The 18,201-nt window shown below is 45.6% G+C and overlaps 1 protein-coding gene and 1 long non-coding RNA gene across 2 annotated transcripts in view; one reads left to right on the top strand and one right to left on the bottom strand.

Annotated features, from left to right (window-relative positions):
* The window catches only part of LOC144587337 (uncharacterized), a 194,143-nt gene that overhangs the window by 104,498 nt on the left and 71,444 nt on the right, over positions 1-18,201 (bottom strand). The window lies entirely within an intron of this gene.
* On the top strand, positions 9,174-18,068 carry LOC144586927 (vomeronasal type-2 receptor 26-like). Its single transcript, XM_078386096.1, has 6 exons — positions 9,174-9,214; positions 11,012-11,303; positions 13,161-13,292; positions 14,290-14,520; positions 15,743-15,926; positions 17,104-18,068. Exons 1-6 carry the CDS (start codon positions 9,174-9,176, stop codon positions 18,000-18,002), a joined length of 1,779 nt encoding a protein of 592 aa, XP_078242222.1. The 3' UTR covers positions 18,003-18,068.

Raw genomic sequence — 18,201 nt, 5'->3', positions numbered from 1 at the left:
TCTATTCCGGTGCCCATTTCACAATACCGCTCGCAAGTGACTGCTAGGACCACTTCTCTCTTCCCTCTTCCCCTCTTTCCCTGACCTTTCCCCCATACTACTGAGCGATTTCTCGACTTCTATTACCAATCAAGTAGCCGAATTCCTCCTCATTGTTATAAAGGCCTCCCCCCTCCCCATATCCCCATAAACTTTCTCGAACCTTACCTACTATAACCCCTAGCCTGCTCCTCCCCCTACCTGGAACTGGAATGTAACTATGCCGTGCACTTACTTGTATTTTACAATGCCAATAAAGGTTTTATAGAGAGAGAGACTCTCTTCCCCAGGTAAACACCAGGACCAGTTTTAGGCAACCTGAAATCCAGAACCTGGGCAGTCATGGCACCTTTTCCTCTGCAAACATGATTTCCTTCTCATCTTAAAACTGGATTCCTTTGTCACCCCATCCCCATCCCTTCTGCCAATAGATCATGAACCACTAATTTCTCCATTTCTCCACCCATTCCCTTGTGTAACCAACGTTACAGAATTCCTGATTGTCCTCTGTATCACAAGGTTGATTTTCTTGCCTCCTTTTGGAGACATGAATTCCAGCTACCTTTTATTTAGCTAAATAAAACAGCAACCATTTGAACTCTCTCATGTCAAGGTTGTTGGCGTTAACCGACCAGATAGGCGGGATATTAAATAAATAAATAAATAAATAAATAAATAAATAAATAAATAAATAAATAAATAAATAAATAAATAAATAAACAAACAAACAAACAAACAAACAAACAAACAAACAAACAAACAAACAAACAAACAAACAAATAAACAAATAAATAAATAAATAAATAAATAAATAAATAAATAAATAAATAAATAAATAAATAAATAAATAAATAAATAAAAATATAAATATTCCGGAGACAAGCTCCTGGTTTCAGCAGTAGAATGAAGTACAGTACCAATAAGTCTGCTTGCCTTAATTAATTCTTCTATTATTCACACCCTCAGTCCAACTGTATATCTTTTAATACAGTTCTCCCACAGCACAAATCTTCACCCACCAATCTACTGGATAGCTCAGAGGTTTACATATCTGGCTGTGGAGCCAGAGGTTGGGGGTTCAATTCCCCACTGGGCCTCCTTGATGGGGCCTGGATTCAATGATCCAGAGAGTCCTTTCAGACTTTGCTGTTCTCAGATGAATGCACTTCTGGCCTTGCCTGTGTCAATAATCCTCTGTGTCAGTGGAAGGAGGGTTTATCATTTAAAGTGGTTATTTTACTTCCCCCTCCTTCTGTTTTTTACTTTAACTACAGTGATGGAAAGTGCTAGACCTGTGCGTTACAGCAGTGGTCCCTAACCTTGGGCCTCCAGATGTTCTTAAACTACAACTCCCAGAAGTCTTCACCACCACCCCTGCTGGCCAGGAGTTCTGGAAGCTGAAGTCCAAGAACATCTGGAGACCCAAGATTGGGGACCACTGTGTTACACGAAAGGTGGTGAGCCTGAGCAAACTCCCTCGTGTTTCTTGTGGGCCTCCCCCTCCTCTTGTCTTCTGCTCACAAAAGGAGTAACCGAGTTCCTTGCTATCAAATTCCCCAATGGAATTAGGCCGAAGTGACACTCTCCCCACCTCAGCCAAGAAAAATGAGAAGTCCCCCGCACACACACCTTTGGAGACCACAAACCTCCATGATCTTGTAAACACCCTGGGAATCAAGGCTCCTTCATGTTTTCCATCTGGGAAACAGGCAAAGGCACCCGCCTGACTTTTCTCACGCTCACAATGTCACTTTTGCTGTTCACATGGCCATTAAAATTGAATTTTACCTTCTGAGAACTGCCTGCTTCAACCAGCACCTTCCTTTACTTTCATTTTCTTTGGTGTTTTCCTGGGTTGCCAAGCTGCTTCCAAATTGTGATGACCCTAATACAATTTTGAAAGCGTGTGAGATGTTCAAGAAATGGTTTGCCATTACCAGCTCCCCCATACCTCCGGAGTTTCCAGGAGTGGCAGGATTTGAATTCTGGCCCCACCCCCCGAGTCATAGTCTGAGATCATACCAACTTTCGCTCCTTATTCCCACTGTGTATGCAGCAAAAATGAATCCCACACTTTCACACCTCGAAAACCCATGAATGGGGATACTGTGCAGCCTTTGAGCATTTTGGTATTCATTTGTTTTGTTTGATCTCCCTGGGGATCCCAGGTTGTAAAAAAAAAATATGTACAGTAATTCACAATGAATTAGGAAATCCCCTGGTGACCATATAAGAAATACATATTTTAAAACATTATATAAAACCTTTAAAACGGATTTTAAAAGACCTTCCCATCTCAACTGCCTTCTGATTTTCAAAGGCCTGGCAGAGGGAAAGGAGGAAAAAGTCCAGCCGAACCTCCCCCCAGGGAAGGGAGCTCCACAATCTGGGAGCAGCAACAGAACAAGTCCTCTCTTGAGTCCTCCCCAGGCATCTTTCTGAGTGCAATGGGACCCAGACGGGGACTCTCTCCTGAAGGCTTGCAGAGGCTCACAAGGGGGGAGTTGTCGACTTTTAAATAGCCTGAACGTGAGCCGTGAGGAAGGGCTTCTAAGGAGTAAGGCCCGCTAAAGCTCTTTGTAACAGAGGTGGGGGTGGAGTGTCTCGCAATCGCAGGAAGCAGCCCTGCTCAACCTTGCCTGGCCATCTCGATTTGTACCAGTTGACTTTTTGAACAGTCTTCAATGGCACTTGATCCCTTCATTTTAGAATCTGAGGATGGCGGGGGAGTTTGTCACTTATCTCATTGGTTCAGTTCCACTCTGTATGAGATAATATAAACTTAAAGGACATGGTTTACAACACTGTGTCCTTTTGGAAAAATCCCAAACCAATCTTTACTCCTAATCAAATGCCTACGATTGGGGAAAGTAACCCCCCTTCAAATAATATTGACGAAGATGACTCCCCTACAGCGCCATCTATGTTCCCACTCTACTGCACACGCCAAGGAGTCAAACGGGAACCAAACCATCTATAGAACATCTTTTGTTTCACCTCACATATCACATAGCAAGTCCACCCTTTCCATGGTTTGGGTACTTATGTCAGCAAAACTCCATCGCAAGGGGGGAAAGGCTTCTCGTCCCACCTAATTCCTCACTCAACGTGTTCTAATTCTGATTCTTAAGAAGGATCCCAGATCAGCCCAGAGAGATCTAAGGTTCTCGTTTAGAAAACCCAAACAGCAATCACTAAAGGGAGCACTTTTATGACATGTCATATTTTTTCTGCAGCCTACGTTAGAGCTTAGAAGTGGGTTTGGACATGTTCGTGAGTGATCTGGTGAGAAAGGCCAGATCACTCATTAATTGCTATCGCACTTTCTGTATGACTGTCCCATTGACTTAATTCCGGGTTGATGGTTAATATGTACTCTATCACTAGGGTTCTTCCTAATGTTTTGCCAGTTTCTGTGGCTGGCATCTTCAGAGGACAGCACTGTCCTCTGTCCTCTGAAGTTGCCGACCAGGAGGATCAGGTCCATGGGGTCACGAAGAGTCGGACATGACTAACTGACTGAACAACAACAAAGAAGAGGACACCATCTTACTAGAAGCAAGCACCAATTACTTGAACTGATTTTTGGGAGAATGAAAGAAGAAATCACCTAAGCAGAAATGCAGTTGAATATTAAGAAGAGAAAAATCTCGACTACAGAAGAATTACTATACAAATATACAACTTTGACATTGACAATGAAGAAATTCATTTAAACAGAGGTTTTGTATACCTTGGGTTAACCTGTCAGGAATCCCTCCCAAGAAGTTCTGGTCCAATGGTCAAGAGACCTCCAGATGATTTCACAAAGTAATCCACCAACAATAGCATCCAAAAACAACAGTGGCTCCCTGCACTGATTTAGCACAGCAGCCAAACCTATATGGGGCCATGGTGATTAGTCCTCGCTTTCAGTTGCACTCCCTGGCTGAATCCCTTCCACACTTACAGCCTGGTCTCAGCTAAGCCCTCAACTGAACCACCACTCTACCAAAGACCGTCTCCCCCCCCCAAATTTTTTTTAATTTTTTTAAGCACTCCCAGGACTGGCACATGACACCTTTTTCTCTAGAAGTCACCTCTGCCTCGTCGCCCCTTGCTGCAGTCTCTGTTTCTCCTTCCGCTTCCCCTGGGGTGGCACAGGAGGGTCAGTTTCTGAGTCAGAACCCAGGTCCAGTGCAGGCGGACCCATTGGTGCCATACCCCTCTGAGTGGGCACCGTGAGAGCCTGCTGAGGGGCTGGCAAGGCCTCTCCATCCCCTGGTAGGGCAGGTCCCAAACCAGCAGGACGAAGTGGGAAGCCATGCGCCTCTGACTGGAGGTCCTGGTGAAGCTGAGGCAGCGAGGGCAATACCCACGAGGTAGGCGTGCCCTCAGGCTGGACAGATCTGGCCCAGGCAATGGCCCCGTCGAGGTGGAGGGGCCAGCCAGCTCTGAGATGTCCTCCTCCCCTGAGGTCTCCTTATCATGTTCCCTGGACCATTTTCTAGGTGCCTTCATGGGTGCAGGCTTGGATCGGTGCTGGGCATAGAATAGGCGAACCAGCTGAGGAACGTGGCCATGGCAGGCGTTTTCCCAGGAGCGTTCTTCCTCTGCAGTACTGGAGTACTGGACCTGACCCCGACGGGAGTCAAAGATCTGTTTGACCTCATATTCTTCCTCTGCATTAACCAGAAAGCAGGGTGGAGGCAGGGAATTTGTATGGAGGGGATGTGGAGGGTAGGACAAGACCAACAGTGCCCAAAAGCTACCATGTTGATTAGTTGGGAAATAATCAACCGGCATCCAAATTCTTGGATGATCTTAAGGAGCTCAAGAACCTGGTAGAGAGCCACACCCAATCCCCTACCTTCCAAGGCGGACCTTCTTGGCGGTGGCTGTCCGCTGCTCTTTTGTAGGCCTCCTTAGCCCGGTCCAGCTGTTCCTTTAGGACTGCCTGAATTGCCTGCAACTCATGACTCATTTGTTCTGCTGCAGGAACCCTGGAGGGGGACAGCACCGAGGGGGAAAATCATGGGTGATGCCCATAAGTCGCAAAGAAAATAGTGAGACATGTAGAAGTATGCACTCTGTTATTGTACAGTGGGGTCTCTACTTAAGAACGTCCCTACTTAAGAACAATCCAACTTAAGAACAGCTCCATTTGCTAAATTTTGCTTCTACTTGAGAACAGAAATCCAAGATAAGAACAGGAAAAAAAACCTTTCCTGCTCTTTTTTTAACCTTAGGTCATCTTAGGTTAAAAAAAAAAATCTCCCCCTAGTGATAGAGTACATATTAACCAGCTTTGCATTAGTTCCTATGGGAACTAATGCTTCAATGTACGAACGCACCTCTACATAACAAAAAAACAGCCAGAACGGATTAATTGGTTTTCAGTCCATTCCTATGGGAAATTTTGCTTCAAATTAAGAACGTTTCAACTTAAGAACACCATTCCAAAACGGATTAAGTTCTTAAGTAGAGGTTCCACTGTAGTTTCTATGGACGGAAAAGAGCAGATACAGATTAAATGATTTTCAATGCATTCCTATGGGAAATGCAGATTCAACATAAGAACTTTTCAACTTGAGAACCACCTTCCAATACGCATTAAGTTCTTAAGTAGAGACCCCGCTGTACGCTAATTCCGTGACTGGCAAGAGCCCTGCCCTATCATCCTGCTGGAAACGAGTATAACAGCGCTTTATATAAGTATAACGAGTATAACATGTCTCTGCTTTTTAAGATGCTGTCAAGATTTGCCATCACTTTCCTCCCAAGAAGCAGGTGTCTTTTAATTTCGTGGCTGCTGTCTCCATCTACAGTGATCATGGAGCCCAGGAAAATAAAATCTGTCACTGCCTCCATATCTTCCCCTTCTATTTCCCAAGAGGTGATGGGACCAGTGGCCATGATCTTAGTTTTTTTGATGTTGAGCTTCAGACCGTTTTTTGCACTCTCCTCTTTCACCCTCATTACAAGGTTCTTTAATTCCTCCTCACTTTCTGCCATCAGAGTGGTATCATCTGCATTTCAGAGGTTGTTGATATTTCTTCTGGCAATCTTAATTCCGTCTTGGGATTCCTCCAGTCCAGCCTTCTGCACTAGCCCAGTGGTTTTTCCTACTTTCTTCAGTTTAAGCTTGAATTTTGCTATAAGAAGCTGATGATCAGAGCCACAATCAAGGCTAAACTTCACTGTTGTTCCTTTTATCTCTTAACTCCCTACTTTAGCATTACAAACCCCTATAATGAGAAGATCTGTCTTTGGTATCAGTTCTAGAAGGTGTTGTAAGTCTTCATAGAATTGGTCAATTTCAGTCTCCGCAGCATTGATGGTAGGTGCATAAACTTGAATTATTGTGATGTTGAAAGGTCTGCCTTGGATTCGCATTAAAATCATTCTATCATTTTTGAGATTATATCCCATTACAGCTTTTCCCACTGTTTTATTGACTATGAGGGCTACTCCATTCCCTCTACGGGATTCTTGCCCACAATAGTAGATATGATAATCATCTAAATTGAATTTGCCCATTCCCATCCATTTTAGTACACTGATGCCCAGGAAGTTCATGTTTATTTTTGCCATCTCCTGTTTGTGTCCTATAGAATTATGTGATGAATATTTTGATGAAGGACCAGAAATTCAATGCTATCACTCTTGGGAAACTCCTAGAAGAGAAAATGGCCCATACATCATCCACCTACAAGGGTAAGGAGTCGTGAGGTTGTAGCAGATAAAATAGGAACAAATTGCTACACCAACTCCACAAAGAGGGTGTGTCCCGTCCTCTCCTTTCCAGCACAAAAGGTGCGCAACCTTCTTCCTTCCTTCCTTCTCAGTGGTGGGACTCAGTGGCAGGGAAACTTCGGAAACTACCAGGCAGACACATCTGGCTTTTGCTGGTCTGTCTCCAGGGGATTCTAGCCTCCGGGCTGAGACACAGCAAAAGACAGAGACCCACAACTGAGTTCTCACAAACATGTTTTTCTCCACCTCTGGCCATGGGGCTCGTCAGGATGGCGCCTAGCTGAGCCTCCACCATGTCACTATCGAAATAATGGTCATTTGCTTTGTTTTCCTCCTACTTCCCAAAGTTCAAGGAAACTTTTTTTCTCTCTGAAGTTCTCCTTTGGGTCCAGGGATGAGTCAACCAGCAGGAGCAAAACAAGGTAACGTCAGGTCTACAAAAACATTCCTCCTCTTTGGCCACTGAGTCGGAGGGCGGTCTAGAAGGGAGTGGTTGAACTCAGCCCCAGGTTGCCCTCAATGGTCCAATCTTCTGAGCAGTTCAGCGCTGGTCCTGCACGAGGGCGGCTGCTGACACCTTCCATCCAGCCACCTTGGCCAGCGCAGACTTTCAGGAGGGGAGCCATGGCCACGGGCAGCCCACGGAGGAGCCTCTTGCTGCTTCTGTTGCTGCTGCTGCTCCTGCTGCCCCGGGCAGCGTCTGGGAGGGAGAAGGAAAAATGCCCTCTGAGCTTGGCAAGGGACCCCAAGCAACCCATGAATTTTTACAAGCCAGGGGACTTCCACATTGGCGGAGTGATATCAGCAACACCTGTCATTTTTCAGCCTGTCAACTTCTCAGTGCTTCCTGTCTCAAGAGTTATTGGGTGAGATTGATTGTGAATGTGGTTATATTTTTGAACTGAGTTTAGCATGTTTGAAATCAGTTTTTTAAAAGTGATGATAGGATGCACATGGAAGATCAGCTTCCTCCCTCCCCACCCCCGACTACGCATAATTTTGTTCATAATTCAAAGTATTTTTCGGGGCAGCAAGACGGTCGTTTAAGTTTTTCGATGTAAACAGAAAACTGATCTATTCACGAAGGCTTTCACGGCCGGGATCTAATGGTTGTTGTGGGTTTTTTGGGCTCTTTGGCCGTGTTCTGAAGGTTGTTCTTCCTGATGTTTCGCCTGTCTCTGTGGCCAGCATCTTCTGGGGTTGCTGTCCTCTGAAGATGCCGGCCACAGAGACTGGCGAAACATCAGGAAGAACAACCTTCAGAACACGGCCAAAGAGCCCAAAAAACCCACAACAACCAGAAAACTGATCCTTGCTTTTCTGTATCCCTTGCCCAAGCCAAGCGAAGGGACAGGGTTCCTCCTTCCAGGCGAAGGACAGACCCGGGGTTGAGGGGTTCCAGGTGAGGTTTCCGGAGGCCTGGAGAGGACAGACAGAGAAATACCCGCCAGAGACCTCTGGCTCTGGCTGTGACCGCACTCACCTCCCGTGCCCTGAAATTTTAGACCATCTTTGCCTGAGGAAGTGTTCTGCAAGACCTCACGCACCTCTGTGTGACTTTTGCGGGAACCAAAAAGGCATGGCCCAGCTCAGAACTTTCTTTCTGGTTCTCTGTGTTCATTAAATCCTCCCACACCTGCTTTAATCCCCATTTTGCCCCCCTCCTTTGGTGAGAAAGACAGACGCCCGTCTTCTCCAAGCTCTGATCTGCTGAACGAGTTGCCTTTTCTCTCAGGCTGGGTCTTTTCTCTTATGTACCTCCCGCCTGGCTTCCCCAACCCTGCCTCTCCTCTGGTTAAGCTGGTCTTCTCCCATTTTGAGTCGGGAAGTGGAAAGTTTGGAATTTGAAGGATTTTAAGAAGGTAGGAAGGATCCATAAACTGGCATCTCCATGAATCACCCTGGTCATCAAGAGAGGCCCTTCGCTCTGTTCTGCCACCCTCACAGGAGACTCTGGAACTCCATGCCACTGGGGGCCCCATCTTGGCTATCCTTCCGCAAGCGGGCAAAGACCTTTCTCTTCTGGCAAGCTTTTCCTGGCTGCCTGAGTGGGGTTCTTGAAATGGGTTTTTATACCCTATACCTTTGCATATGTTTTGCCATTCATTTTGTTTTAGACCAAAAGATTTTAAAAACATCTTTTTAGTACTTGTATGCTCACTGTTGTCAGCTTTAATATCTGTCTTTTTATGATGTAAGCTGCCTTGGGTCCTTTTCGGGAGAAAGGCAGGGGTAAAAATATTTTAAATAAATAAAATAAAATAAAGTTCCCAAACGGATGGCTTTTCTGGATGGCAGAGCTGGTTCTTCTGCACAGACCTTCTTCTGAGCAAGAACAGACCAGCTTTGAAGGGCAGGTGGATTCACACCCCCCAGGCACGTCCAAAGAGACATGGGGGATGTCCCACACAGTGGAGATTTGCAGTCGGGACCTGGAGGGGTGAGAGCCAGCTTTTGACTTCCAGTGTGGGCCAACGGCATAAGAAATATGCCTGCGCCCATCATGTTCAGCTGACGAATTTGTAAAGAAACTCAAATAATCCAGGACATTCGACCTGTGCAAATAATCCAGGACATGTAGTCTGTGCAACAGATTCAGATAAATCGGGATTTCTGACCTGCCTGAGTCAGACTTGAATGTATTTTCAATTTCTTTGCAGCTGAGACAAGAGCGGAAACTAAAAAGGCAGACATGATTTTGTCTATTTAGCTATTTTTAAAACAGCAAACTTGAAAGAACCTAAGGACACATCCCAGGGAAGTTACGGTTTTGAAAGGTTGGGCGTTCCCTCCTCTCTTTAATGTCTGCCATATCATCCGGTTTCTTACCTCTCAGAGCCAAAGCTGAATGTCCTGGAGTATCTGACTTCATTTACAAATTTGCCAGCTGAACATGGGTGCGGGCATATTTCTCACACACCGTTGCTCCACACCAGACGTCAAAAGCTGGATAATAGTAAAAGTAATAGTAATAGTAATAGTAATAGTAATAGTAATAGTAATAGTAATAGTAATAGTAATATTAGCAACAATAATAACAATAATAATATTAATAGTAATAATAGTAACAACAACAACAACAACAACAACAACAACAACAACAACAACAATAATAATAATAATAATAATAATAATAATAATAATAATAATAATAATAATAATAATAATAATAATAATAATAATAATAATAATAATAATAATAATGTGCTCTATACCAGAGGGCATTCCAATAGTTAAAAATAATTAAAATGCAACTATAACATAATTGCAATAATAGTAAACACACAGAAAACAAACAATCAAAATAGCTATAATGCCAATATAGTAACTGAAGTACAGTAATTCTATCACCATAATTGCCTATATCCATGGTCAACCCCTATGGTTCCAGATTGAGTAAATAGATTTTAAGTCTTGTTTGAATTTGCCCAACTCTAGTTGCAGATGATGAGGGACATGGTGGCACTGCAGGTTAACCACGGAAGCCTCTGCTCCAAGGTCAGAAGAACTGCAGGTGTAAGATCGAATCCACACGATGGACTGAGCCCCCGTCCCTTGTCCCAGCTCCTGCCAACCTAGCGGTTTGAAAGCATGCAAAATGCAAAAATGCGAGTAGATAAATAGGTACCACCTTGGTGGGAAGGTAAACGGCATTCCATGTTTAGTCATGCTGGCCACTTCACCACGGAGGATTGTCTGTGGACAAATGCTAGCTCTATGGGTTGGAAAAGGAGATGAGCACCGCTGCCTAGAGTCGGACACATAAGTTCTATGCAAAACTATAGCAGAAGGGAATTCCATAATTTCGGCCAGATGAGAAATGGCTCACATTCTGGAATTAATCACCTTGGTCCGTGGGACTAGCCAGAGCCCATAATTCGCAGATTGAGGCCTAAGCCCCTCCAGGTCCTGATGGTAACCCACCATGGTGTGGGACTCATCCAAGATGTGGTCCACCCCCTACGTGTCTGTGGATACCAAACGTGGCTGGGCCAGATCCGCCTGCCCCATATCAGCAGTCTGTACCGGCTCAGGATGAGGGGATGAGACACAAATCACTTCCACCCAGACCAAATTCCGTCTGAAGCCCTGAGGTAGCCAGCAAATCAATTTAAGGCACCTCTCCACAGTCCTTCCCTCCAAAAAGAGGAAATGTCTATAAAGTTCAAGAAGTGGTACAAGTTGTTTTTAATGGCCCCTGGAATGATGACAAGGCAACCTGGTGAGTGTTTTGCAGGAATGGGCCCACGAACTACTGGCACACCCTCTCCTTCCTTTTTGCCGTCCGGGACATGAACCAGAATCCCAGCCTCTTGCCCAACTTCACCCTCGGATACAACATCTACGACAACTATTTCGATGTGGGGACGACGTACGCAGTGATGGCGGACCTCCTCTCCACTGGGAAAGCCAACATCCCCAACTATTCCTGTGGGCAAAGGGAGGATCTCCTGGCCCTCCTGGAAGGGCAGGAATCGCAGATTTCCAAAGAGATTTCCACCCTGTCAGGCCTCTACAAAATCCCGCAGGTACTTCGGGAATCCCCTGCTCTGTAGTTTAGTCCTCTGTTGGTGGGAAATGTGAAGCAGGAGGTGGAATCTAAGAAAAGAAACAATGGGAAATCTTGAGAATTGGAATGAAATAAATCAATGGCAGGGTGAGAAAAAATTTAGAAGAAAATGTAAAACCAATCACAACCAGTACTTGAGTTTAATATTTTGCCATAGTCGTTCGTTTGAAGAGTCTGACGACCTTGTGAGGTGGTCTTTGGGGGGTGGTAAGGTATACTTGGGGCAGAACCCCTAAAGTGTTCAGGGTTGACCCTCCTTAGTTTGCGTAGCTGCAAATAATAATAATTATAATAATAATAATGGCCAGTACTTGACGTTTCAAGGTTCATGAAACCCGGGGCAGGACCGACTCCCTGAGTTCAGCCTCCGTATTGCACCTCATGATTGTGATATATGACAGATCCTCATCTACTTCTCAAGACCTCAGCTGAAAATATAACTGCCTTTGGGGAACAGCAGAGAAATGAAACACAGACCCTCCAGGAGGGACGGCAGGAGAGATGGGTTTTCACAGCCACTAAGTTCAGTCTCAGACAAGGAAAGGAGTACGACAAGGCTGTATATTGTCCCCCAGCTTATTTAAATTATATGCACAATACATCATGTGAAAAGCTGGACTGGAGGAATCCCAAACCAGAATTAAGATTGCCGGAAGAAATATCAACAACCTCCAATATGCAGATGATACCCCTCTGATGGCAGAAAGTGAGGAGGAATTAAAGAATCTCTTAATGAGGGTGAAAGAGGAGAGCACAAAAATGGTCTGAAGCTCATCACCTCCTGGCAAATAGGAGTGGAAGATATGAAGTGGTGACAGATTTTATTTTCTTGGGCTCCATAATCACTGCAGATGGAGACAGCAGCGACAAAATCAAAAGACACCTGCTTCTTGGGAAGAAAGCAATGACATACCTTGACAGCATCTTCAAAAGCAGAGACATCACCTTGCCGACAAAAGTCCAAATAGTCAAAGCTATGGTTTTTCCTGTTGTGATGTATGGAAGTGAGAGCTGGACCATAAAGAAAGCAGACCACCGAAGAATTGATGCCTTTGAATTGTGGTGCTGGAGGAGGCTCTTGAGAATCCCCTGGACTGCAAGGAGAACAAACCTATCAATTCTAAAGGAAATCAACCCTGAGTGCTCCCTGGAAGGACAGATCCTGAAGCTGAGGCTCCATTACTTTGGTCACCTCCTGAGCAGAGAAGACTCCCTGGAAAAGACCCTGATACTGGGAAAGCGTGAAGGCAAGAGGAGAAGGGGACGACAGAGGACGAGATGGCTGGACAGTGTCACCGAAGAGACCAACATAAATTTGACCCAACTCTGGGAGGCAGTGGAAGACAGGAAGGCCTGGCGCGCTCTGGTCCATGGGGTTCACAAAGAGTCGGACATTACTAAATGGCTAAACAACAACAAATTCAGTCTCAGTCAAGATTCCTGTTCCCCATTTTGAGGCAAAAGCTCCTTTTCTAAACGAACAACTAGTAATGCTATTCAGAATGGCAATTCTAGATGTTTCAGTTTTTAATAGAATGTATTTTATACTGAGGTATGTTAGAGTGCATTTTATAATGTCTGAAGTCGGTATAATCGACTTGTATTTAATGGGCATTATTTTTGTATTGTGAACCACTCAGCTTGGTCGCAGGTCGGGTGGGTGGTATATAAATCAATCATATTAAAAAGGTATAAATAAACAAGAGGATGGAAGAAGGGGCAGTACGGATTGAACCAAAAATGATAGAGATAGATGGGTTGACATTTGGAATTCCTCTGGGGCCAGAAGACTCTTCTCTCCCTTTTCTTGCTTCAGGTCAGTTACAGCTTCAGGTCCCACCTTCTTCACGATAGAACCCGGTTCCCATTCATCTACCGGATGGTCCCCAAAGATACACACCAGTATCTCGGGATCATCCAGTTGCTGCTGCATTTCAGATGGAACTGGGTCGGCCTCATCACACCAGACTCTAATGATGGGGAACGGTTCATATGGACGATGACCGCCTTGCTTCTTAGCAATGCCATATGCACAGCTTTCTCACTTCGGACTCCGGTCCAGAAACAAGCCATAGAAATACCTTCAGACCAATTGATTAATTGGAACAAGGCCAGAATACTCATTTACTGTGGGGAGATTCGCTTTTTCCACGCTACCATACCAATTTTGCTACATTACACTAAAGGCATGACAAAGTCCTCCGGGGGGAAAGTCTGGATCACGACTGCCGTCTGGGACTTCAGGATGAGGATGAACTTGTCTTACGATGTTCTGACTTCTCCGCAGATCTATGGCTTTTTCTCCTTCCTCATCCATAGAGAGAAAAGGGCAAGTCATGAAGATTTTGACCCCTTTTTATCTGCTACATGGGAATTTTTTCTGAGTTCATTTACCTGCTCCCATTCCAAGCATCCGTTGTCCGTGAAAGAGCGGTTGAGGTGCCAAGAAGCAGAGAGGCTGGGGGCCCTGCCCAGAGAATGGGTTGAGGAAACTCTGTCGCTCGATGGCTACACTATTTACAACCTGGCCCTAGCAGTGGCAAGGGCCCTGAAGGCTGCACTGTCTTCCTCTGGACTCAGGCGGATGGCCCGGTTGGGTGGTGAGAATCTGGGACATTCAAGATTGCAGCCGTGGCAGGTATGGTTTTCCCATCTCAGATCCTTTGGATCACCATAACAGCCAGTATTTCCGTCTCTGAGTTTTTCCAGATGCAGCTGAATTTTCAGCAGTTAGAATATACAACCCAGAAGTGTGTAAAGGAGAGATGAAAATAGCCGGCTATGACTCGAACCTGCCTGGAATAAAGGACAACATTGCAATGATTGAAATCTCATGGAAATAAAGACAGGGTCATCATTGGGCCTCCCATGGATAGAAAGAGTGAGGCACCCCGTTCGGTTTCATCTTTTCCAAATGCCATTCTTTTCTCTCTTTGTCTTTCCAGCTTCACCCTTTCTTGGGAAACGCTCACTTCTACAACACTTCCATGGATGGGGTGTTTCTGGACGAGAAGGGGGAACTGGGAGCCCACTTCGATGTAGTGAACTGGATGGTCTTTCCCAAGAACAAGTCTTTTGATGCTGTAAAGTTTGGGAAGGTGGAAGGCCAGGCATCAGGAGCCATAAAATTCACCCTCGACCCAGACACCCCAGAATGGCTCCCCTTGTTTAGCCAGGTGGGTCGATCTGGTGACATCATCCATGCTTATTTTAATTTATTCCTTTTAATTAATTGTTCTGGGCGGTTTGCAGGTTCAAACTTAAGACTCCACGAGACCTCACATAGTATGCATCAGTGAAAATATATATCTGAATAATAAGGAAAGATTAGGTACAAGCTGAAATTTTCTCTTAGAGAAAAATCCATGGGTTGACACTACTGGTTTCCATCCACATGGTGAGATCACTAGAAGGATCCCATGATTCCTGGCAGCCTCTTGTATTCCTAGAATCCTAGAATCCTTGTTGGGTTTGAAGGGACCTTGGAGGTCTTCTAGTCCAACCCCTGTCCAAGGCAGGAGACCTGATAACATCCCGGAAGACCTCATACGATCCCGGAATTGGTAGTTGAAATAATCTCTGTAGCTGCAGCCTGTCATCATCCTTATCATCCAAAATTGTACACAAGGAGCTTTTCGTGACAAAGCATTCAATGTCCTAACGAGTAAAAATGTCTGCTCTGATTTAATTGAGTTTTTTCTCCATAGTCCATAGAATGCTTCCCCACTCCACTGATGAAGTTCCTTTGGAAGCCCCTGAAAAATCCGATTTCTTTTTAGGAACAGTTTATTCCATAGGCAGAGCTTACCTCTTCTCCTCTGCAGTTGACGTTAGTCACTGTCGTGATCTCCTCTGAAGCCCCTATCCCTCTGGCCTTCACGAGGTTCTTTCTTCTTTGCTTCCACCAGATAGTAATGCTTTAATATCTCTTAAGTATTGAGACTCGTGTGTTATCAAAACACACATCTTTTATTTAACCAGGGAAGTTGATAATCAATAAACATCCATGGAGTATATTTGAATCAGCTAGGATATTACTTGAAAACTCTTTTAACCCTCTGCTACAATCCACACTATTACAGATCTCTAACTCACTCTTCGTCCACTTTGAAGCCACACACAGAGTCTCTCTCTCTCTCTCTCTCTCTCTCCCAGACTCCATCCACCAGTCTATTTATCCTGCTCCCTCCTCCTGGCTCCGCCTTCCGTTCACTCATTGGCTGCTGTGTCAATGTTCTGCGGTGATGGGCAGGAGAGGGCAGGGCACTTCACTACACTCTCCACTTCCATTCAGTCCTGAAAGAGGGTTCTGGCTGATCGAACACGAACGGCAAGGCGTGTAAAGCCAGGCTGTAGACTGGCCTTCCCATTGGATCCTTTCCCCTCCTCTGACGACAGACAGCATGGCCTGTTCTTTCCTTGATCGATCTTGTCTTTTTTGGGGGGGGGGAGCAGTCCCTCCCTGGTTCCAGGTGTAGAGAGAGCTGTCATCCGGGATATTCCAGGGTGATCGAAGAAGGGAAGTCTTTTTGCTGCTATGGTTGTTCATTCTGCGCCGAAGGAACGATCTCTAGCCATGAAGGTAGGTGATACTGAGGGGATCTGGGCCAAATCTGGGGAAAGAGACAAACAAGCTTCCGAAGGGGCAAAGGATCCATCATGGATAAGGTTGTGCAACAATCTAGGGAAGTCACAAACACCAAACGATGGGGGAGGAGAAGAATCACATGCTGTTGCTGTTGGCCAAAACCAATCAGATGCTCTCAGCAGTCAAGGAATTATCTTTTCAATAATGAGCTGACTGTGAGGTGCAGTCTAACCCCAAGATGGTCGCGGCCCCATAGGTGATGCTGGCAGGCAGAATGTGGTCTTGGCTGAATCAAGATCAACCTTACTGTTTAAGGAGGTTAGAGTTTCAATCTTCCCAGTCCCAGTCACTGTTCCGTCCCTTCCATTGGCGGTGTTTCCTCACCTACCCTTCACTTGATCGATTTTGAGCGTCTGGGTGTGCAGCCAAGAGCCACAGTGAACCCTTAGCTCAAGAGAAAGAATCCAGTATCATCCTTGGAAAGTAAGGAAGAATTTAAAACTAAACAGATTGTTAGTACAGTGGTGCCCCGCTTAACGCTTACCCCGCTTGATGACGAATCCGCTTCACGATGATCACAAAAGCAATCGCTTCACGCAATTGATTTTGCGATCGCAAAACAATGTTTAAATGGTTTTTTTTCGCTTTGCGATGATCAGTTCCCTGCTTTGGGAATCGATTCTTCACATTACGATGATCAAACCAGCTGATTGTCGGGTTTAAAAATGGCAGGTGTACAAAATGTCTCCCCACTGTGTTTAGGAATGCTTTTTCGCAAGACAGGGAGCAGAAAACAGCCGCCCTATGGAGGATCTTCACTGGACGGTGAGTTACTCAGCCCACTGGAACACACTGAACAGGTTTTCAATGCATTTCGAGAATATCGCTTAACAGCAATTTTGCTCGAACGGATTCTCCTCGTCAAGCGAGGCACCACTGTATCTTGGTTCCACTTGAAATGAGTCATGAGGCTTTCTGCTCTACCGTCTTGGGCCAGACATGATCTCTTTTAAGACTATACATCATAAAGTTATTTGGAACAAGCCTGGGCACAGGTGTCTTGGTTACTGCTCCAAAAATCTTGGAAGCCAAAGAGGTAGGATGTGTGGTTGAATAAAAGGCACCCCAGCCCCTTCTCTCTGAAGTTGTTCTTCCTCCTTCTTTCTTCCAGATGCGGATGAATGCACCAAATGCAAAGAAGATCAGCATCCAAATAAGGACCACGATCAGTGTATCTCCAAAGATATAAACTTCCTCTTTTACGAGGAATATTTGGGGATCATCCTGGTTTCTTTTGCCCTGCTTTTCTCCATCATCACAGCTTCTGTGTTAGGAATCTTCATCAAAAACCAAGAAACTCCACTGGTCAAAGCCAACAACCGGGACCTCTCCTACATCCTCCTCATCTCCCTCCTCCTTTCCTTCTTCTCCTCCTTTCTCTTCATCGGCCAGCCAAGGAAAGCCACCTGCCTCCTCCGACAAACGGCCTTCAGCATCATCTTCTCCATTGCCGTCTCTTCGGTGTTGGCCAAAACCATCACGGTGGTGCTGGCCTTCCTGGCCACCAAGCCCCGGAACAGGGCCAGGAGGTGGCTGGGGAAGAGTCTGGCCAACGCTGTCATCCTTTCTTGCTCTGGTGGTCAAATGGTCATCTGCTCCATCTGGTTGGGGACCTCTCCTCCATTCCCGGACGCTGACCTGCACTCCCAGCCTGGGGAGATCACCCTGCAATGCAACGAGGGGTCTGTGGCCATGTTCTACTCCGCCCTCGGCTACCTGGGCTTCCTGGCTGCCGTCTGCTTCACGGTGGCCTTCCTGGCCAGGAAGTTGCCCGGGGCCTTCAACGAGGCCAAGCTGATCACCTTCAGCATGCTGGTCTTCTGCAGCGTTTGGGCGTCTTTTGTGCCCACCTACCTGAGCACCAGGGGCAAGTTCATGGTGGCCGTGCAGGTCTTCTCCATCTTGGCCTCCAGCGCTGGCCTCCTGGGCTGCATCTTCATCCCCAAGTGCTACGTTATTGTCCTCAGGCCCCACCTGAACACCAAAGAGCATTTGAAACATTCAAGGTAGCAATGTGTGGGTCCTAAAATTCTCAAAAACTGGAGGTAATCCTTGTCCATCACAGCAGAAATGAGACATCCCTCTTTTTCTTTGGAATGCAGGTCTTTATGTGATGTAAATTATCTCACCTCACATCATTACTATACACAGAGGATAAAACCAATGAATGAATGAAGCTCAATACCAATAAGTCCCTTTGTCTTTATTA

The sequence above is a fragment of the Pogona vitticeps genome, chromosome 2 (assembly GCF_051106095.1).
Source record: "Pogona vitticeps strain Pit_001003342236 chromosome 2, PviZW2.1, whole genome shotgun sequence".
Classification (NCBI taxonomy): Eukaryota; Metazoa; Chordata; class Lepidosauria; order Squamata; family Agamidae; genus Pogona; species Pogona vitticeps.
The sequence above is the reverse complement of the archived record's forward strand: the minus strand, read 5'-3'. Positions and strand labels throughout refer to the sequence as shown.

What these genes read in the sequence shown, in the direction of transcription:
- LOC144586927 (XM_078386096.1), top strand. Translation starts at nt 9,174, where the DNA reads ATGTCCCACACAGTGGAGATTTGCAGTCGGGACCTGGAGGG. An exon ending in TGCAGTCGGGACCTGGAGGG is followed by an intron (nt 9,215 to 11,011) that starts GTGAGAGCCAGC and finishes AGTGTTTTGCAG; the next exon opens with GAATGGGCCCACGAACTACT. An exon ending in TGCATTTCAGATGGAACTGG is followed by an intron (nt 13,293 to 14,289) that starts GTCGGCCTCATC and finishes TTGTCTTTCCAG; the next exon opens with CTTCACCCTTTCTTGGGAAA.